This window comes from Anguilla rostrata, chromosome 4 (assembly GCF_018555375.3).
Source record: "Anguilla rostrata isolate EN2019 chromosome 4, ASM1855537v3, whole genome shotgun sequence".
Taxonomy (NCBI): domain Eukaryota; kingdom Metazoa; phylum Chordata; class Actinopteri; order Anguilliformes; family Anguillidae; genus Anguilla; species Anguilla rostrata.
The window spans coordinates 32,922,245-32,945,181 of record NC_057936.1 but is presented as its reverse complement, the minus strand read 5'-3'; the positions used below and the strand labels follow the sequence as shown (position 1 = coordinate 32,945,181).

The window sequence follows — 22,937 nt, the reverse complement described above, 5'->3', positions numbered from 1 at the left end:
AGAAATGGAGTAGGACATAGATCAGGACCCTTCTGTCATAATAAAGTGTCAAATGTAATATATACAATTATATAGCCTACTGAGTCTGTATTACACTTCCACTTCCACTTCCAACCTGAAAATAGTATTTTTGCAGATACTCTCATTGTAAACAATATCAGATATGTGATACAGTTTGTGCATTCTGAAATATGAATTTTGTTTTTATAGAAGGGATTGTCTTTATTATTATGGATATTTATTGTTACAGTACATTACACTTATGCACCCCACTAGGTGGAACAATCCAATTTCAGCCTCACTTCAGTGGCAGTGTTTGGTTTATGCAGTTATAAAAATGGAAAATGGGTGCATCTAGGATGCCAATTCCTGGATGCACCCAATTCAAAAGAGAAAAAGAAGTGTAGTTTCTTTAGACTGAAGCCTTTTGATGAGAAGGATCATGCAGTCATACAATCAAGCAGGGATGTAGTACTCGAGTCCGGTCTCGGTCTCGAGACTGATTTTTGATAGTGTCTCGTCTTGGACTCGTAGTTAATATGACTCGGTCTTGAATCGGTTTCGGGAGTGAATATGACTCGGTCTTGAATCGGTCTCGGGTGAATTGGTCTCGGAAGACTCGTTCCGAGAGGAGACAAAAGGCTGTGTTCGAAATTGCATAGCTAACATTACATATTATTACATATGTTATGAACATAAACACGCTGCCTACAATTAATTTTGTCCTCAAAACATGCTAATTTTGTTGAAATGTCTTTAGAAACCTCCCTTCTTCTATTTTAGGCAATAAATTCAATGGTAGCCTTGGATAACACATTGCTATAGTATTGGCCTCGAATTGGACTCGTAGTTTTGCGGTCTTGGTCTTGACTCGGTCTCAACCCCCCCTCGGTCTTGGTCTCGACTCGGTCTCGACCCTCTCGACTTCCCCTCTGTCTTGGTCTCAACCCCCCCTCCCCCCCCCGGTCAGTCGGACTCGATTCATCAATGACTCGATCTGGACTTGGACTCGACCAAGGTGGTCTCGACTACAGCCCTACAATCAAGGCTGCTTGGAAGCAAGCAGGGCAGAAATGAATCAGACCACAAAGTTTATAATGTCACTACTTTATTGCTGGTAAAAGTGGTGTCAGTGCGGCTACATACCGTAATCCCTCAGTTAATGAAAAAACAATGAGAAACCAGCTATTCAAGTGCGGTGTCATACACAGTGACCTACAGAAGTAGAAAAACCCGCAGAATATTACACCATCGCACCACGTCACATTCCTGGGAGTGAACAGTCTGTAACCACGGCAATGAGAAGTGGAACCCCCACTCATTTCTGGACTGTGCAGAAGACAAGTGTATTCCTACAGACCATGTGAAAATGAGCGGAGGCTTTCAGTGTTTCAGCAGCATATGGTGTGTTTTGTAAACAGTGTATCAAGCAAAGGCAACAGAATTTTTTTTGTCCCTGGGGTGAAAGAAAAGGCTTCAGAAAAAAAGTCAGTAGCAAACCATTACAAAAGCTTTTTTTTTGTTGATTGAACATAAAGTTTTTTTTGCTACAGTATATTTTTTCATAATAGATTGCAAACATGTAAAATATATACAGCAATATCCTAGAGCTTGTCCAATGGAACATATGCCCGACTGCCACCCTTTCTCTATTAAAGGGGAGAATTAAGTGCAAAATAATTTAACTCATGGCACTTTTCTGGCCACATAATGGCAATAAAACATGGCTTCAATGATAACTTGATGTCTGAACTGACACCATGAAGTCCCACTAGTTCAATCTCACAATGCCTCCATGACGAAAACAGGCTCAATGTGAGGTACAGTACCCTACTAGTAGGAGTACATTTGTGGTTCAGTGCGTGGCAGTCAGTTTGTTATAGAAGTTAGAAAAGGTACAGAGCCAGAAAGAGATTCTAAATACAGCGCTGCACTATTAGAATGAGCTGCTACAACAACTACCTCTCCTGCAACAGCATCATGTCCAAGCCATCTTTGGGGTTCCAACATGAAAAGATGGCAGGAGGGTGGATTCACAAACATTTTTTTTTAAAAGATGAATTTAAAAAAGTCCATAAGCACATGACATTGACTGTTATTTCCATAGGGACTACACAGAAACACACATACACAATCGTGGAAGCAACCAGTATTACTGCATAGCCTTAGATGCATTTCATTACTCTCTCTCTATCACTGTTTTTACTTGAGGAAAGAGTCCAGCTTTTTCTGTATGTTATCGAAACAGTCTATTCCCATGTAGTCTGCTTGGCCCTGCTCCCACAGCTGTTTCCGCTCTTCTGAGGACATAAGAGGCACATTGTGGGTAACGGCATCCAGCTCGCCGCAGCCATTTTCACCCTGGGTGCAAGGGGAACAGGAGGGGAGGGGATGGTTGTGGGGGAGGGGGAGGGAATGCACAGTGAATGCAGGCTGAATTCTATGGAATGTACTGGAACGCAACCGTCGAAGCAGCCACGAAGCAGAGGCCAAACATTTTTCTTTACTGCATTCCAGAATGACATTGTGTCCCTGAAATAAGTTATGTCCATATTTGTTGCACATTTTTTTCTGCAATAGTGACTGAAGAGCTGAGGAAGGATAAATGCTATTTGCCATGAGACCTGTCCACCCAATCGTCATGGCTAATCGGTGGGAATATGACATGGCTAGCTGAAGCGTCACTAATTACAGATCATGTTATCTCACAGCCCTCGGTCTGGTGCCCAAAACAGCATGCTGTCTGGATTCAGAAACTGAGTCTAAGGGACGTTAATATACATGCTTATTTAGGCTTCACAGCCAGGAGGACAGTTGTCTGTTCTTTTTTCTCTTTTTTTAGATAACAAGCTTGACCAAAGCCTTTGTGATCAACTGTAAAGTAGAGCATGAGCTGATCCCAGAGCTGGCAGAACAGCAGAAACCTTCCCATATGTTTGCTCCTCTCTAACTTGTAACAAACAATTCCGGATTCAGTGAAACCACAACACTAAGTTGAATGAAATAAGGAAAGGTTTCACAAGTCAGCTGCATTAGCAACGAGGCGCAGTGCATGTGATCCTCTGTATACCTACTTTAGGTTGTCAGATGTGAACTTAAACTTAATTGAAAAACAGACAAGAGCACACCTTTTAAAACATCACAATAACGTAAATTTTATGGCAGCAAAACAGCTTTCAGGTAGCCTCAAGAAACCTAAGAGAAAACTTTGAAGACAACGCGATTATTTAACATCGTATGAACCTATCAAAAAGAAATGATGGATAACTTATTTCCTGAAAAAAACTTTTTAGTGACAAACTCAAACTGGACAAACATGTTTGTTTAACTTTAGGAAATAACGTGCTATTCAAAAGTGCTAATGCACTGTGCATGTCAGGGTGAGAGAGAAACACTGCAATCTCAGGTTAATATTAATCTTCAAGAGGAATGCACTCGTATATCAAGTACCCGTCAACAGTGAGAGAGCTCACCATTAACCTCTCTCATGTATGGCACAGTGTGGAGAAGGACGGCCATCCCACTTACTGCAACACATCCAGAGTGGAAGGGCTGGTCTCCAAACTCCTTGAACAGCATGGGCAGCACAGCCGTGGAGTAGATCTCCCACCACGTCTGAAGGTAGGTGCCGTGTGAGGGGGACCCCTGGAGGTCACCCTTGAGGCATTTCCCTTTGGTGTCATACGTGTAGCTCCATGGCTTGGTTTGCCCCAGGAAATGGACCACCTTAGCATTGGCACCGTACCTGTGAAAGTGAGGTGAAAGTGAGGCTCTGCAACTAGACAAACAGCAGGGACCAACCTTGCCATGGTAAACAATGGGAGAGGGAGTTCACAGATGTGACATTACACAATACTTTAAACCCTAGATCTGAAATGTAGCACGATCTTCTAATTAGGGCCACCAGTTTGACTCCTTGTGTTTTCTTGCATAGTGCTTCAGTCCTCCACCAGCTATAGGTCACGGTAACCTCTTCGTCAACCCTCTTCTCAAACAATTATCCCATCTGCCCCACCTCAATAACCTTAAGTTGATAAAGCAATTTCCACTAATTAAGCACAGATGACGATTGACAGGGATGTTTACAAGCAACACCCACATGTTAAAATTAGTTTTATTACTTACTACTGTGGACATGCTACAGTATTTTTAAATGTTGAAAAGGGGCTGGATAACCTTAAGCAGAATCAGGAGCATTAATGCTGGGCTAAAACAAAAACCGAACAAGACTCCTGCTTTATATGGATGCATTTTTCTGTTTACTGCACTGATACTAAATCCTGGTCCTGGAGAGCCACAGAGTCTGCTGGTTTTTTTCTTATTTTTTTTCTTATGATCAGCAGCCAATTCAGACCCAAGAAACCAGGAGACCTGAGTTAACTGTGAAATCAACAGTTTTAACTGATCAACTGCTGCGCTGCTCAAGTTCTTCTGAATAAAAATGAAAGCCAGCAGGCCCTGCGGCTCTCCGTGAACAGGAATGAGGTCCACTGGCTCAAAGAGATGCTTTTCATGGCATTTAAACTCTATCCATGTTCACATTCCTTCCTGACTCTCCCCATATTGGATCAAATAATTGTTTATAAAGGTAAAAATGAGAAACTCAGTTGTCTGATTAGTCACTTAACTATGCCCTTGGAGTGCCTATGGGGACCCCTGGAGGATAACTATTGAAATACAAATTTACATCCCTGTAGGTCACATGGTGAAGACAAACTGTTGCCCCTACTTATAACGCCTGATGAACTCACAACTGCTGGTCTCCTGACTTATTTTAGACCCACTGGTTCATCTACCCACTCCAAAGATTGCATGGATTGCATCAGTTTTCACAGTCACCACTTTCAGAAGATTTAAACTTTTTTTCTAATTTAACCATGGTCCTGATCAAATAGTTGTAATAGTATGATGGTTACAATGATACATTTCAGCAAATGTATCAAATAAAATCTAAAGATAAATAGATTGTAATTTTTTAAAGTTTCTATTTTAGGCCTAAAATTAGTACTAGCCAAACTCATAATTGAATAAAGCATTGCAGCACTTACATGACTAATTATTTTTTTTACATTTTCTGAATTAATTAACTAATTGAAACAAACAAACAAACATATGTATGTATATATATATATATATATATATATATATATATATATTCAACAACTTTGAAAAGACCTGCTTGTTTTATGAGTTCATTTGCTGAATACATAGCACTGCTCTCTAATAGTGACTTGCATTTAGAAGCAATCATCATCCAGGACTTTGAGTCCCCGTGATGGGAGGTCACAACAGGCCAAAACATGCTGGTCATTCATTCTTTGATAGGGGAGCCACTAGAAGCCATTAATCCGGTGTAACCAGAGCCACTGGGCTGTTTCCTCTAGGGAAAGCTGTTCGCAGGAAAAAGGAAAAAAAACAAACCTCACAAACACCCCAGTGTCCAGCCACATACTAACCACCCCTTCCTCATGCGTGTGTAAAGGGTCCTTAAATAAATGTATCTATTTTGGGCGGCTGGTGTCTGTGGAGTGGAGCCCGTGGTGGATACTCAAGTGCGGGGCCAGGAGGCTGGGGGTTGGCGAGGCGTTACCCGGGGCCACTGCTCCCCTCATCTCCTGTAACCTGATGTCATGGCACGGACATGTGACCTTGGATCCTCTTACGCTTTCTCAACTTTAACACAACACCCAAGACTGTCCCACAGACTCGACAGGTAGTATCAGTTCAAACAAGGATGCCAGTGCTGTTGCAGCACGGAGAGCCCGCCAAATGTTTTTTTTTGAAAGATACTTACTGTTTGAAAGCTGGAAGATACGAGTAGATGGCTATGCTGCTGAGGTTGTAAATGAAAGGAAGATGCTTCGAAATGTCAGCTGTTGCCCAGTTGCTGAAAAAGCTGTTTAGAATTCCCTGGTCCCCACCTGCAGATGAGTAAGCCAATGAGTCACACATAAACATTTAGAGATCACAAGACAGTTCAAATCATACAAGCAATCAAAATCTGTTCACCACCACCCAATACATAAGAAACTGTGCAGAATTTGTGCTCTATAATCTAACAGTCCACAATTCAATTCTGCAGAATATAAATATTCTCTATATTCTCTTAGCATTCAATATTATAGCATCTTCACATTTCTGATATTGCAGTCATGGGTTGGAATCAATAATTAATCATGGATTTTCAGTTCAGTTCAATTACAACTCAGTATAAAATTTGCATTCAGCAGGGTTTTGCAAACAATTTACAATTGAAAACATGTAAAAATTCCAATCAACTGAATTCCCATTTACTGGGAGCCAAATTTAAAGAGGATAGAATCCCTCCAATATGTATTTTAGCTGGTCAGATTTGCATTCAACATACACTTCCTCCCTCCCTCCTCTGCTCACTCTCTCTCTCTCTCATCATCTCTCCCCTTTGTCCCACTTCAAAAAAAAAAAGAAAACTCCATATATAGGGGCCATTCATAGATGTAATGATCTAAAAATATGTTCAGTGTACTGTAAATGCCCCATATGTTCTAATGAAGGACCAATGCTGTCAGCCTGCAGCATTGCACATATAAAACTGCTCAGATTCTGCACAGCAATGGCTGAAATACTTGAACCGAGCTAAATATTCAATGACATGTACTTTGGATAAAAACTAGATTGTGACAGATGATGAATGGTAATTTAGTGGAAGTGACAGCACAGTGATCCATATACCTGTCCCACCCACTGCAATTACCCCCGGCCTAGTTATGCTGGCAGCACTCCGGAAATCAACCCGCTCCAAAAACATCACTCAGACAACAGGAAGTGCACACCAATGAGCAGCTAACTAGGCCTTTGTAAAGTCATAAAAGAACATATTGCTCCAGAACAGACAGCTTTGTTTTTAGTCAGTCATTATAAGGGGGTGGCGTGGGAGCTAGGGAAGACTGAGCTTACCCTCCGGGGCATTTCATTTTTTGTTAACTTCCACCTTGGGAAAAAAAAAAAGAGCTGAATGTTCACTGTGAGGAGCAGCTCTTAAAAGATCTGTCCACGGAGGCCATCAGAGATTGGCCATATGTATACGCAGCTGCTGTTGCTGAGGAGCTTTACTGTGGGTTTTCTGTAATGTATACGAGGTCATGAATGTAAAGAGCAGCAGTCAAGCCAGTAGAATGGAACGACATGCTCAGTTCATACCATGCGGTGAAAGGGCAACAGTCTGCAACCCTATCTTTGTGGATAACCTATTCACAGGATAATGTGAAAAGCATCATTCACACCCTTGCAGCGTTTAGTCCTGACTCCATACCTTTAGACCTGTATAAATAGAATAGTGCAGGGCGGTTTTGCATGTAGCTAGCCTAGTTCCCTCCTGCTGAATCATAAAAAGTCTGCATTCAGAAAGAGTCTAAAACCACCACTGCCAGTTTCCATGCTAGAGCTGACAACTTTAGGTAGTGATAGCAGAACTGAGCCAATATAGCTTTGTTGTAAGCACCCTTATTACATATTAAATATATTAATATGAAAGACAACAAACAAAACATGGGTAAGTTTTCTTACCCCCTCCTAACAGCTGCTGTAGTGCCGATTTCAAAACTCTGGCATGCTGTCAGCCGTTACCAATGGCTGACTTGCTTGCAATCAATACAGGACCAGCTTGCCACTGCCAGTTGGAATTACTAGTAACAGCCATGGGCAAATCCAATCTTGAGCTAAGTACCAGCTGACAACAACAATCAGCACTACCAATAAGTTATCTAGTTAAAAAAAGGCTTAATAATAATCATTTTAAGGTTTAATACCTCAGATTTCTACATTGACTAAAATTCAGTGATGGCACTGCATTGAGTTTGCATGCTAACCTAAAGCTACAATACAACTAGCTATATGTATTGTGAAACTCAAATACTCATTATTTAGCTACTGCCAGCATTGCTGCATCCATTTTAAGAGTCTGCTAGCTAGATAGCTGTTCTGACTGGGGACGTCATTTGTGCTGTCATTTCACTTACAGTAGGCATAACCTGGCATCTCTGGGAATATTACATTGCTACCCCGCTACCTTCTCTTAATTATTTTCATCTGGCAACAAACTATTTTTATCTAACCAACAAACTTCACCGATGTTAGCTCACTGTAGTTTGCGTCTGGTTGAGGAAGAATAGTAGCTATCTGCAAGATATTGTAAAGGTAGAGGTCTGGTGAGGCTTGAACTCTTATGGGGGAAAGGAGGCTAAACTAATCCCTACACTACTCCCAGCCTTCCACAGAGCATGCCCTCACACTCGGGTGCTATTCACAGACTGCCGCCCCCTTGAGACACCGCCCTGTCCATCAAGGCCCCGTCTCCCAATTCTGACACCAATCTAAAGGCAGGGACCCGGCAGAGCTCAAATTTGGTTCTTCAGGGGGAGTGGCGACTGCTCTAACCACTGCACTAAACATGCATTCACCTTTAATAGAGCAGTCAGGCCACGAGCTGGCCAGAACCCCAGTGCCACAACATTTTACACAGTGCCAGTGAGCTCAGAATCAATGTTGTGAAGGAAAACTGATCAATTTATTTTACGGTTCACATGTATAGTTTGCTAGTATATTAATATTAAATATTACAGCGCAATGACAACCAATTTAATAATAGTAATTTCAGAAATTGGATAATGTTTTGATTATGTAACAAATATGTCAAGTGTATGTAGGGCTCTGTTATTTGATATAATTATGTATATAATTTCACTTTTGGGGTTACTGTATATGATGAAAACCAAATTAAACTTAAGCAAATTAGCCATTACTTTAAAAACCTATTATTCATTGTTTAGACCCTTTTTATTGTGATCATGGTCAATTAGACTTACTGCTATGAAAATATTTTAGGCTGTATGGGATAATGTTTCAATCTTCAGAAACCCAATCCACTGACCAACCAAGTGGTGAACACATTTCACCCAAAATGATGCCATGCATGATACAGAGCCAACTTGAAAGGCAGTTATGTTGGAAAACACATTCATGACATTCGTCATGTAGAAGCTCTTACATACATTGCAATGCCTTTTGGCATTGTCAACACTTATTGTCACTTAAACCATAGCATGCTGTCTAGACTTTAATAGAGTATGTTATAGTATAGTGCAGATAGAACTGCTAGTCCAAGCTAAACTGAGGCATATACAGAAGTGTATTAGATACAGAAAGTGGGCCTGAGCTGTTGAGATTTAAGGTAGGGGGGATGTTCCAAGTCTCTGGACTGTTCAGTCCTCATATGCTCAGTGCTCTCCGCACCTGTTATCTCTCAGAAGAGCAATCTGGGAAATTTCCATGGCAGCTGAACACACACAGGATTAGCCTGCAAATGACTAAGCGCATGAATTCCCATGGGCTGCGCAGTAAGGGAAAAAAAAGGAGGAGCTGCATTCTTTCAGAAGCCGAGGCGAAACAACTACACTGCCAAAGGCATAAAAGTAGCCTGATGGTCATTGGGGGCTACAGTGAGGCTTGTTCCACTACAGTTTATTCATAAGCCCAAAATACATCTAGCCAGACACCACTGAAGAGCAACAAACAGTTCATAACAGCACAGCCAATCACTACTATCTCCATATGTAAATGTAAAAACTTTAGTTTGTAGGAACTAGAAACATGAAATATTTCAGCTTTTGAGTAGAAAGTATAAATGAACTATGTAAACCATCATGGAATCATGAACAAATAAAAAATAATCCTACAGATTCAACCATAACCCAGCTAACTCTAACAGACATGTCATGTCTGTTATTCTCATCGCTAAACATGGCATTTATTAAAGGTGTCACCCTTTTCCACAATTTCCACCAACAGTGATAAATACGTGGGCATGAGTTGTCATGAAGAGTTCCAGAGCAAAGACCAAGTGCTAATGCAGTTTAAAACAGGTGTGCTGTCACTATGTATTGCCCAGAATGCTGAAACTCCTTGGAGGGTTTCCTCAAGCAAATTGCTCCATAACTTTATATGGGTTCAGCTTCTTCATTTAAAAAAAGGGATGATCAGACCTCTACAAGAATGTGCATCATCTGCTGATGTTTCTCTTGGCGTTGGATGAAACTATAACTACAGTCTAAGAGACTGCCTAGGGCTACATACACACAGCAACAAAAGGCGAGTTTCTGCCATTCCCCTTTCAATTTTGACAGTCTCAGCATATTTGCTATAGCCTTCAGCATTTGTACCCATACATACACACTTGGGCCTATTCATACCAGAGGAGTGGAAACAAATGTTAAAGGTCAAAGAACCTGCAAACCATGTTGTGGATATAGAAGACTGTCAATGCTAAAAATACCCTAGCTTTACCAATTAGCACACCACAGGCCCATTAACATGTCATTCAATTCACCAAAAAAACAAAAACACAAACATCTGGATGGGAGATAGGCTGTTGACTTCAAGTGAAACAAACAGTTGAAGCAATTTTCGAAAAATCCAAGAAATAATGTGAACATATGAAAAACAGGCAGATATGTGAATTGTTCAGAATATAAAAAGTTCTTGAAACTAAACTAAAACTCACCACTGAACTAAATAATTGATTGGTTCCTTAATAATTTCATGGAATCTCTGCCTAAAAAACTATTTTTGGCAAAACAAATACAAAAATGAACGTCAATTGAAGGCGGCAGTGTAGTATAACGGGTAAGGAGCTGGTCTTGTAACCTAAAGCTTGCAGGTTTGATTCTAAGGTTGGACACTGTCGTTGTACCCTTGAGCAAGATACTTAACCTGCATTGCTCTAGTATATATCCAGCTGTGCAAATCCTATGTTGCTATAATGCTATAATGTTGTGTAATTTGCTCTGGATAAGAGTGTCTGCTAAAATTGTTAAACTAAAACAACAGACATAAACTTTAGCCCATTTCTTTGCATTCTTTCAAGTGAGAATAAGCAGTTGGAGAACCTGCCGGGAGGCTATGTGTAACTAATCAGAAAATCCCGCCAAGCGATGCAGTACCTATTCATCTTTTTTTAAACGTCAAAAACACCTACAGGAGATGAACAGCACAGGAAGTTTAATGCAATCAACTACTACAGAACTAAAATCATATTGGTACTTAAATCAAATAAAGAATGTACAAAAATAGATTAGCTTATAAGACACAAATACAAAGTGACTGCAATGAAAGTCTTATTTCAAGTGAGAACTGTGGCCAGCCTGAATGTCCTTCGAGACTTGATTCATTACTTGGATGGCGGCTTCGTTATGCAATTCCACTTGGCAATGTTACAAGTCTAGCATGAATGAATAGACTAAAACTAAAGCTATGGTACTAAAAATGTATACAGCTCAAATAAATGGGCTGCTTATGCAGAAATACACTGCCAACATTCTGTCATTAAGTTTAAGACAGAATGAAAAGGAAACAATTCACCTTCAGTCGGTGTGTACAACTATGTGGTTGTGGCAAACTGGAGCCTCTCGTTCTTCCCTTCCCCCCAAAAGAGAGACGCCCAGAATAACATGAGCAAAAGCATTACAGTCACAGACAAATTCAGTGTTTAGCCACCAAACTTGATAAAGAAGTTATTTGATTCAAAGGTAAACATGTATATTGTATGACTTATAAACAGAGACCTTTACTAAACTGTCAACCCTCCAAAACCTAAAGAGGAATAAAGACGAGAAAACGGCTTGCGTCTACAACACAAACTCTCACATAACTTGGAAGCTCTGATTTTAGAACACTTTAGATACAAACATTCCAAACTTTCAGAGGCCACATTCATTGGCTTATTTAAATCCCCGAAGCCAAGGTGTTCAGTCCCACACTGCTATTATATAGGGTTACATAACACATTCCAACACTTCGAGCAACTCAAGGTCTGTATGAGGCAGCCATTTTCTGAAGTTGCATCAAGTTTACGTAAGTTGGTGGTCACGCAGTCAGACAACAGCCTCAAAACCCTGGGCTTACATCATAGTTGAAGATGAAAATCTAATTAAAACACATAATTCTCCCCTGTATCACACTGTTCTTTAAGGAAACACTGTGATACTTTGCCTTCTGTTAAAATGTATACAGTACTGTGCCAAAATCAGAGACTATCCTTTCTTTTATTTACTTTCCAGTGAAAACAGCCATTCAGTGCAAGTTATTTATTTTTTCAGTGTCAGAAAACAATGTAGCAAAGCATATATTAAACACAAATTACACAAAAACCTCTACAACTATGTACAATATAAAATCTTATAAATATTTAGTCTGTCCAGCCTCTGCCTTACATTCTTTTCAGGAGACTTGCTTTGAGTTTTCCAAAGAAATCTGCAGGGATACTTTAATATTTTTCCACGCTTCTTGTAAACATCTCCAAAGGTCAGTCTTTGTTGGTTGCATTTTCTGCTTCTCTCAATGCAAGTAATCCTAAATACATTCAATGATGTTGAGGTCTGGACTCTGGGGTGGCTAGTCTATTGTTCTGAGAACACCAGCAGCTTGATCTTCTTAGCAGGGTGCTTGGGGTCATTATCTTGTTGTGGAATGATTTTTCTCCCAATCAAATATTGTATAATAGGTAATACATGATATGTTACGATTTGTTTGTATTTATCAGCATTCATGATACCTTCAATAAAAACCACAGCACCAACTCCAGATGTTGTTATAAAACCTCAAACTTGTACTGATCCTCCACCATGCTTCACTGATGCTTGTAGACATGGTTCCCAGTGTCTTTCAGCGCTTTGGTGGCATACCTGTACATACTCATACTTCTGAAAATATGAAATTTGACTCATTGGTCCATAAAACCTTACTCCACATCTCAGGTGTCCAGTTTCGGTGTACTAAAAATGTTCTCCTCTTTTGTTTATTTCATTATGTTACATTTATTTAGCAGACAATTTTATCCAAAGTGATGTACAAAAGTGCATATCAAGATAATTGGAACAACTACAAAACACAGGCTCGATAAGGTACAATACTAATTTCGTACAGCTATTCATAGCCAAAAACACAGTTCAGTTCACGCAGTGAACATTATTCTGACCTACTTATGCAAGTCAAACTAGGGGGAAGTACAAGCTACAATATTAGGACAGAAATACAAATTACAATAAGCACTGGAATGGAGGTACATGTAACATGAGTGGCATGTAGTATAGTGGGATTTTTGACAGCTTTTAGACTCATGTCATTTAGTGGTCTTCTCACAGTGTAAGTAATGATGGTGATAGTTTCAGTGGTCTACCATTCCTTGCATTTTTGTCCCATGGAGTCCCATTTATTTTCTCTGTAACTTGCAATAATCTCTTGAACTTCAATTTTGGAAACAGTTTTTTTCACTCACTTTCCTTTGACTTTCACCTTCCTTATGCAGTTGAATAATCGTATATCTAATCAGAAATATCTGCTTTAGCCATTTTACACGCACATGACAAGAAATCTGCAAAAGGCAGTTAAGGGTGTGTTTGGGTAGCGGTTTGATTTAATGTTAAGAGTCACTTTTGAAGTCAAAGGGTTCTGTCACGATGTCACTGACACTTTTGGTAACAACTTTTGTTGGGAGGACACAGCTTTAACTTGTTTGTTGATTGAAAGATAGGAAGACATACCCCCTTGGCACAGATGCCAAATCTGGCCAATCTTTGCCCGTTTAGGGTGTGTTCTATTTTAGGCTTTATAAATCCAGATGCGAGCATCACTGACACTTGAGAAATGGCTTGAATGAAGCAAGACACCTGTACCATTTACAGTACTAATACATACTAGATCAGTTTAGATTAGTTTACATTCTAAATGTAGCTAAAAATGTACTGCCACAAATGCGGTTATCGACGAAAATGCAAAAATGAAGTTGCTTGCCTCCACATGACTGAGCCACCTATGAATGCTTACACTACAGTATGTGAAAGGCAGTTAAGGTGTGTTTGGGTAGCTGTTTGATTTAATGTTAAGAGTCACTTTTGAAGTCAAAGGGTTCTGTCACGATGTCACTGACACTTTTGGTAACAACTTTTGTTGGGAGGACACAGCTTTAACTTGTTTGTTGATTGAAAGATAGGAAGACATACCCCCTTGGCACAGATGCCAAATCTGGCCAATCTTTGCCCGTTTAGGGTGTGTTCTATTTTAGGCTTTATAAATCCAGATGCGAGCATCACTGACACTTGAGAAATGGCTTGAATGAAGCAAGACACCTGTACCATTTACAGTACTAACAATACATACTAGATCAGTTTAAATTAGTTTACATTCTAAATGTAGCTAAAAATGTACTGCCACAAATGCGGTTATCGACGAAAATGCAAAAATGAAGTTGCTTGCCTCCACATGACTGAGCCACCTATGAATGCTTACACTACAGTATGTGAAATGACCACAATAGAGAATAGCGCAGATCTCTTGAAAAAACTCAATTTCATTGGGAGAGGTATGAAATCTAACAAAGCAAGTCACTATGAGCCACTACTCTAACACTGTGCAGGGTATGTGAACAATAACCCCTATACTAACAACTATTAATCCCCCAATACTACTAAGCCAAGCATTATTAGCAAAGGCTTACAATTGTCTCTCACAGCTAATGTGAATATAAAAATATAAAAAATATGACAACATAAATAACTGAAATGTTACAAGCAGCAAAATGTATATCTTTGCGTACCCTGGCTAGACTTCATGTTTCTGTCTCTTTTTCTGACCTACTTCCCCAATGCTAAATTTCACTTTAGCCATGTTAATGAGTTGGCATAATTCGTAAAATCTTCCAAAACCAAGAAAAGATTACTCATGAGTGCTTATATTCTCGTAATGTACAGTTGAAGTTATTTCACTATCATGAGTATTTTCCGCTGTATGCATACTCAGGTTATTGACTATCTTGTTGCAATGGTGGAAATCAAATTTTTGGTGTTGAAATAATTTTTTTATGAACTACCAGATAGATGCCATCCTCCAGTGTGTCATGTTTGGGAGTATAGTTTCAGATGCGAAACTTGCAGGGAAGGGAGCTTGTGAAATGGAAGACTTATAAGACAATGGTGGCACTCAGAAACTACACTACATGACCAAAAGTGTGTGGACATTTGACATCTAACATCTCATCCATAATTATGGGCATTAATATGGAGTTGATCCACCCTTTGCTGCTATAAGAATCTCCACTCTTCTGGGAAGGCTTTATACTAGATGTCGGAGCACTGCTGCAGGGATTTGCTTCCATTCAGCCAGAAGAGCATTAGTGATGTTGGGCATGGAACTGGCGTTCCAATTGATCCCAAAGGTGTTGGTTGGGGTTGAGGTCAGGGCTCTGCTCAGGGCAATCAAGTTCTTCCACACGTTTTCAAAAAAACCATTTATATATGGACATCGCTTTGTGCCCAACGGCACTGTAATGTTGAAACAGAAAAGGGACTTCCCCAAACTCTTGGGGCAGTACAGAATCGTCTAGACTGTGATTGTATGCTGTAATATTAAGATTTTTTTCTTCACTGGAATTTTGGGCCTAGCCCAAACCATGAAAAACAGCCCCAGACAAAGGGGTGTCCAGATACACTACAAAACCAAAAGTATAGTTGCATAGTTGTCGTGTATCATCAATAATAAATGTACTAGAACACAGAGCTTGTTTCCAGGCATAGTTTGATTGCAGGAGCACTGAATGTCTGAGTAAATCAATTTCAGGACACCGGTGTCCTGCCCACTAGGGGGCTTGCATGAAGGGGTTAAAGTGGTAGTAGTGTGCACAAAAGAAAGAGTGAAAAATGACTGATAAATCTGATATTATATGCAGTGGTATTTCTATAATTCTACACTAAATATATGTTTCTTGCATTATAGGCTGACACTAAAAAAAAGAATTTCCACTGAATGGCTGACATGACTGGAAATAGAATAAATGAAAGGGTGGTCTTAAGGGCAATTGGGAGGGACTTGCCGTCGAAGCTGCCGTGCTCAGTACAGAATGTGAGGAGTTTCTTGTGGGTTTCCTTGGAAGGGCGAAACACAAACACGCCAGAGTTGAAGCAGTCGGGCCATCCGGGGTCAGGGGCAGCAGACAGCTCCTCCCTATCAAACAGCTCATCCACGTTCGACAATACCTGCATGGAGAAGAGAGGTAATTATCATTCACCGTTTGGTGATTATTTAAATAACAACGCAAAAAAACTAAAAATAATGCAAAAAAATGCAAAGAAATGCAGAAAAAAAGATCGAAATTTGGTTGATGACAAATTTAGCCCACTCACTTTTCAAAATTGCCATGGCTGTTAACATTTATGAATTTACTGCGCCTACATTGTACTCTGAATCGCCTTGATATAAGACAGTGAGATGTATTTCAGGTTATATGCGATTAGGGTCTGTAATGAGATTCCGCTCTGCCTCATGTAGGCTTTGATTTGAATTTTGGGTAGCGAGGCTGACCATAGTGTCTGCATCCATGAAGACACATTTGGAGAAGTGTGTCAGGGTCCAGCAGTGCAGCTTGGTGAAGGTCACCCCCAGGTCTGGCCTCTTCAGCAGAGCCAGGTGAGCAGCGTCACCACTGTCCAGCACATCCACCAGCCTTACTTCATCAAAGATGTTGTGAAGCACTGCCCTAAAAAAGTGGGGTGAGATGGAGATACAAAAACAAGCTCATCATTCACCAACTGGTAGAGGGAAGGGATGCTGTAAGCTTATATCAAAGCAATTTCCATTTTCCTTAACAAAATACATCACACAGCTACCCATGGTAATTCCCGCTATGGCTTCAATTTTCAAGCATTACATAGGAAAATGTGCTAATTTTCGTCATGGCATACATTATCTTTCCTACCACTCCTGAACAAGAGTGAGAATGACCATATACTTGACAAAGCAAACTTGTCCTAAATTGAACCACAGCCAAACACAGTGCTGCATACTCACTGCATCTTAAAAGTGTTTGTTTATGGCCTCCTCAGACTATACAATATTAGCCCAAAAATGGCACAGTTTGACAGATGTGGGGCATCGAGAATGACAGTGAGCATCGGGGATGATAATCGGTCGTTTCATTTTGTGAAGTGGAACACGCCTCACGACGCCCCGACAGAAAGACTGGCTTGTCAGAATTTTTTTCTGCAGACACGGTTCATTCCGACCGTTCACTGTCCCCTCTCTGCGGTTGTACGTGTTAAACGCGTAGTGTGTCCTATCTGGTAACCAAGGCACATCGAGAGCTAATAGTTTAATGTGACTAAAACCTCAAAGAATTTTAAAACAGGGAGGCCATTAGCAACATTCCATGCCAGTGGGGGCAAAGATTCAGATTCTGCAGTTGTGGTAACTATGGGATACATGGAAGTGACCACATTTACAGTATCAAACACAGCAATGACTGCAATGGTGAAGGAGCAAAAATGTTGACAGATGAAAGACAATGATTTCAAAATCACTTTAGTGTAGCACTGAAAAAAAGACAAGAAGAAAGAGAAGATGGTATGTTCATCTTCTCAATCAGACGGGGAGAAGGAATGGAAAGTATGCAGCCACCCACGTGGTATTTTTGACCAATTGCAAGCAATCTCCGCATTGATATCGTTATGTGAACATCTAGGCTAGTTCAGCCAGGGATGTGCAAACTGCAGTAGCTGAAGGCAATGCAATGTTTTGTATTCTCCAGAGTGATTATTTTTCATAAATTAATTTGTATGAACTAGTGAAGTAAGTATCCGCAGCAAGTATACTGTTGCCTTAAGGGTGCCCCCATTATTAGATGCAAGTCCACAGTTTCCATGTTATCTTCCAAGATAGTGATGAAGAATGTTATGGAAACAAGCAATGCATTTTCTAATGTTTTGATGCCTGGTTTGAGCATTTGAAGAGTAAACTAATTGTGAGTTAAGCAGGTAAATCTCTTTCATTGAGGGAATTTGTTATAAGTGGGACCTCCAAAGAGTCTTACCTGGAAGGGTCTGTGACGTGAGGACCGATCAGCACCACCAGCTTCCTGGATGTCTTATGGCTCCTCAAAGATCTGCCGAGAACCATCGCACCTTTTGCATAGTTATCATTTGTGGCCAGGGTCACAAAGGCCTGGTCTGTAAAAACAGAGAAAACCATTTAATAAACCTGGACAATATTCCCTTTACCTGAAAAAAAAAAAAATTTAGAAAAAATTATATGGCTCAGTTCCTACAGCCAGCACATGTACATAACAGTCTTTGGAAAATGTTTTTTATATGAATGGAATATACAGTAAAGAGCATCCTCTAGAAAGTTACTCGTGTCTGCACAATGCTACGGTTACACAGAAGTTTGGGTACTTTTTCTTTTATTGAAACCCCCTTGGTCAATAAACTACACCTGCACCCATTACAGTACATACTTCACCTTGACAGCACAAGGTCTGGCATAAATCAACAATGTTAAAGGATAACTTTTTTTCAACTTGGACTTATTTTTCTGAGCCATTTCCACCATGGTGATCAGTATTGATGATCATTTTATCACATCTTTCTTTGTTGAGCTTTGGTCACACAGAGAACCGTTCCACTCTGCTTTGCAATGCAGACCAATGGGCCACACAGACCAGCCTTGAAATGCCCATAAAATAACCTCCCTCAAAACAGTAACTGCATAGCCTGAAGGGGACATTCATTTATATCATTTTCCATCAGTCCATTACCAGGTATTGGGTGTTTCAATTGACATACTTCCTTGTTAGCAGAAGCATACATTGTTCTCAACGAGAACTACAGCAAGCAGAGAAGCATGTGATGAGTTGCCAAGGAAGTTACTGTATTGAGCCACTTTACAACCCCCCCTTTACACATGAACACAGCCTGACACAGTGCATGCAAGTACTTCTACAGTGCAAAAAAGTATTGAAAATGAACACCATTATTAAAGTGTGGCCCCAGACTGCACTGCAAAGCAGGGTGACAAAAGCTCAACAAAGAAAGATGTTTTACTATCATTACCAAACAACATGGTGGAAATTGTTCAGAAAAATAGGTCCAAGTAGGAAAAACGTAATTTGCTTAGGCAACTATCCCGCGTATGCCTTCTGCAATGAATACTCAGTCATACAGGATGTTACAGCTTGATTTTTAATGTATATCAATTTTGATTATAAAAAACAGAATCCAGATGAGGATTACACAACTCTGACCCTGGAGAACAACAACCCTGCAAAATGTTCAGCTTTCTTTTAACTACTAACATGCATAGAACTGTGAAGAGAAGCAATATTTGTTCAGTCAAGATGGGTGCACCTCAAGGGCTAATCTGTTTCTGAATTTTTTGCCAAATACTTGCCCTTACTTATTTAATTAGCTCAATCATAAGTGTATCATAAAGGTTTCACTGTGCTTACATACATTAGCGAAGCAGCATAGTATATAGAGCTGTCAGAAAACTAAAACTAAAGTAATTGGTTGGAACAAAAACCAGCATGCAGACCGGCCCTCTTGGACCAAAGTTGTGTGCCCCTGGTCAAGACAAATGCTAGGCGAGGTATTTAGAAGGAAGAAGGGTAGGAGAAAAGCCTGCAATAAATGAAGCCACCAAGTACCAGGGTTGAGTACCTCTGTTAAAGCTAAATTGCAACTCTTTAAGAATCCGCCACTCAATCTGATAAACAGCACACAGACCACAGGATTACGAGCTCAAAACCTTACAGCCTATATTGTACATAAAATACACCGAATCACTAGTGTTTCCTCTCTCCAGTTTGGACTCTCCTTGGGTATACTATCCATTGCTTTATTCTATGTTTTGTTGTGTCATTTGTGTGTTTGTGTAGATCTCATGTTTCATTAAGGGAAGCACTTTGTATTGCATTTGACTGTACGGAAAGTGCTATATAAAGTTTGACTCATTGATTGAGAAGCATTTTTTAAAAGCGAAATACTAAAATAATTTCTTAACTATGTTTAGCTATGGTCTGATATAGTGAAAATAATTGGTTATATCAATAAAACAATTACACTGACGGTTAACTAAGGAATACCTACAATTTACACACATTTGTTCAATGCATCGTACTCTTGAAGCACCTGGCTTCCTACAGTAGCATGCTTGCCAATAGACTGAAAAATATATCTTCAAATGGTTGATTACTATAAATTATTTACTGCCGTTTGCTTTACTAGCTATAAAGAAAAAATAGAATTGGTCCAGTTGTATACATACACTTTGCATGCTACAAAGGAATCTGATTCTAACCAAACCAACATTGCCACCAATGCAGTTAGCTAAACTCATTCACTTCTGTCCAAATCCATTCATACTAGCTAGTGTAAAAGGGCTAGACAACATATGACAAACTAGTAAATACATTTTTTGTTTTTTTTTAATTCACCACAGCACCACACATTTTTACGTCAAAAATGTATTAAATGTGTACACCGTACAATGGAAGTGTAAGGATAAGCTACTGAAAACAAATGACATCTTGTATCACAAAGCATATTACTAGAAAGTGCAAACGGGATGACAAAAGTGCATGACTACTCTATATAAATATCACAAGATACTACAGATGACAAGACTTCAATAAATCAATTTATAGGTCTGTGCCAGAAAAAGATTAACATATTACCCAGTAGCATTACACTTATGAGGTATGGTCATCTGGTGTGTACCAACCTAGTTCTGAAAGCACACAAACACCTGTCAATCAATTTTGTAAACATCTTTGAATCTCTCATTTTGTTTTTTCCTCCAGATTCGTAATGCTGCATTGTATGTGTTAGCATTTACCAATGCTATAACATCTTTCATAAATTTTGGAGCGCACAGACAATAAAGTGCATCCTGTGAAGCATTGTTTATTCCCCTCCCAGAGGTCCAGCAACAGGGCGGAGAGCCCCAAATAACCACAGGAGTGGCTAATGCATAATGAGGCAGGAAGCATTTCCTCCATGGAGAATGCCATGGACAATTATATATTTTGGAATTGAGAGGTCAACAAGCATTGCTTAGGTATCTGGTTGGACTGCAGACATCTGACTGATCCAAGAAGTCTCTCTTGCATAATGGAGGGGGGGTTGGGTAAACTTTCTGACTGAGCCCTCCCTCCCTGGCTGGTTGGGTAGATAAGTAGAAGTGAGCGAATGAGAGAGAGAGAGACACATGCGCACACACACACACACACACACACACACACTGAGCACAGGCTCTGAAGCAGGGCAGCTTACATTTTTCATTTATACAGTTAGGCATTTACTGAGACAGTTAGGTTTAGTACCTTGCTCAAAGACGCCCAACCTGGGAATCAAACTTGTGATTTTTGGGTTAGAAGTCCAGCATTCATGTAATTCGTGAAAGGAATGAGGGTTTCCCCTCTTTGCCTTTTCATTTGTCACGTTTTATTTTTCAGCACGCAGGCTTCATATCCTATTACACAACTACATACGTCTGAAACCTTACACATCACGACAGGCATTATCTCCTGTTGGCGTGAAAATGTAAAAAGCCACTTCATAATCAACGGTAGGCAACCAATATTCGTTTATCGATAAAGTGGCACCATTTCACACGGTCATGATTGACATAGCATTCAAACACCAGACTATGCTTATTATTAATTGCAGAGTGTTAGAAGTTCCTATAAAAAACCGCGTGTATACGTGCAAACAGTACCTTACATAATGATGTAAAATTTCCGTTTTTACATGCCTGTGAATAGAACGACCAGCTAAAGACTAGAAATGATACAAAACTACGTGATACAAAACTACGTAATACAAAAACAACCAACAAATATGAAATAACTTCTTTCATGAAAACGCTTCTTTTGTTAGACACAGGAGATCCACAGGCCCACGCCCCTTTTTGTGCATTCCACCACTGCTGACAACTTGCCTCATTTAGATCATCCGCGTTCAAAACTCGAGAACATCCAAAAAAGGGGAAACTAATCAACATTTTCGTAACCTTTCTAAATGAAAATAACAAAATAATTCTACGATCAATGGTTTTCAAAAATGTAAAGCAACTATACTGTAACTCATTTTTCATAAGCATTTCCTCGGCATCCCCCTTTTGATAGTTCCATGAAATAGACTGTATCCACATACCTGCCATGGTTCGTAGAAGTCAAAGCTACTGTGTAGCCAAGACTTCGGATTTCAAAAAGCAGCCACGCTTCCAGAAAGGACGGGTACACAGTAAGGTGGTGGATTTACAACAGGGGGTCTTCCCATTTTATGTACTCTTTGTCACGTGACCGCTACTGCACCAGCCACTCCTCCACCATCCTTTGCACATTGTAGCCACCATTTCGACGTTTGTGCGTTATTGCTTTTTGTACTTCACTGCTTCTCTGTCTTAATGGTATATTAAAGCAAGCGATAATTGTGATAATTGTTATCGTTTTTAATTGTATACTTTGTATAGGACTATTTGTACCACATTTCAGGTCAACAACATTTTGTCAACAACAACAACAATAATAATAATAATACTAATAATAATAATAATAGTCACTATGATTGTAATTCTAATTGACTTTAAATTATTAATATCATAATTCACAATCTCATAACTGTTTTGTAATATGACACTCGGAAATATGTAAATTGACAAGGTAATGTTTCATTCAAATGTATGACCCGTCATTTGACCAACACTGAATAAATCTGAGACATTCTTTTTTCACCTACAAGTTTTTCAACCAAAATACCGTTTGGTTTCCCCAAGATTTATGATGACAACCAGAAGTATTCGCATATAAAGATTTTGTTGTATAACTGTTCTTTTCAAGGATTCCATAGAACATACTACCATATAAACCCTACGGCATGTATGCCGTAAACGTACCCCACAAAGGAGCGAATGATGTCATCATGATTGTAAAATGTTTTCAATTGACGGGCTCCACCTAGTGACAAAAAAGACTCTGCTATGTCTCTATGCATTTCCTTTTTCCTGTCAGCCCTTACTTCACATTACATAACAGTAGGTAATTCTGACACATCTTGAGTTTCCCCCTGGTCTATGTTTAG

The 22,937-nt window shown here is 39.7% G+C and overlaps 1 protein-coding gene across 1 annotated transcript; it reads right to left on the bottom strand.

Annotated features, from left to right (window-relative positions):
* Nucleotides 1–1,091: 1,091 nt before the first annotated feature.
* On the bottom strand, nucleotides 1,092–22,167 carry gyg1b (glycogenin 1b). Its single transcript, XM_064332312.1, has 7 exons — nucleotides 22,011–22,167; nucleotides 17,891–18,026; nucleotides 16,387–16,561; nucleotides 15,899–16,061; nucleotides 5,795–5,921; nucleotides 3,529–3,745; nucleotides 1,092–2,361 (listed from the first exon to the last, which is right to left on the bottom strand). The coding sequence occupies exons 1-7, from the start codon at nucleotides 22,015–22,017 to the stop codon at nucleotides 2,203–2,205; spliced, it is 984 nt and encodes a 327-aa protein (XP_064188382.1). The 5' UTR covers nucleotides 22,018–22,167; the 3' UTR covers nucleotides 1,092–2,202.
* Between the last annotated feature and the right edge of the window lie 770 nt (nucleotides 22,168–22,937).

Coding starts and splice junctions, on each gene's coding strand:
- gyg1b (XM_064332312.1), bottom strand. Junction 16,062..16,386: donor TCATGGATGCAGACACTATG/GTCAGCCTCGCT, acceptor TTCTCCATGCAG/GTATTGTCGAACGTGGATGA. Junction 5,922..15,898: donor TGAGCACGGCAGCTTCGACG/GCAAGTCCCTCC, acceptor ACTCATCTGCAG/GTGGGGACCAGGGAATTCTA.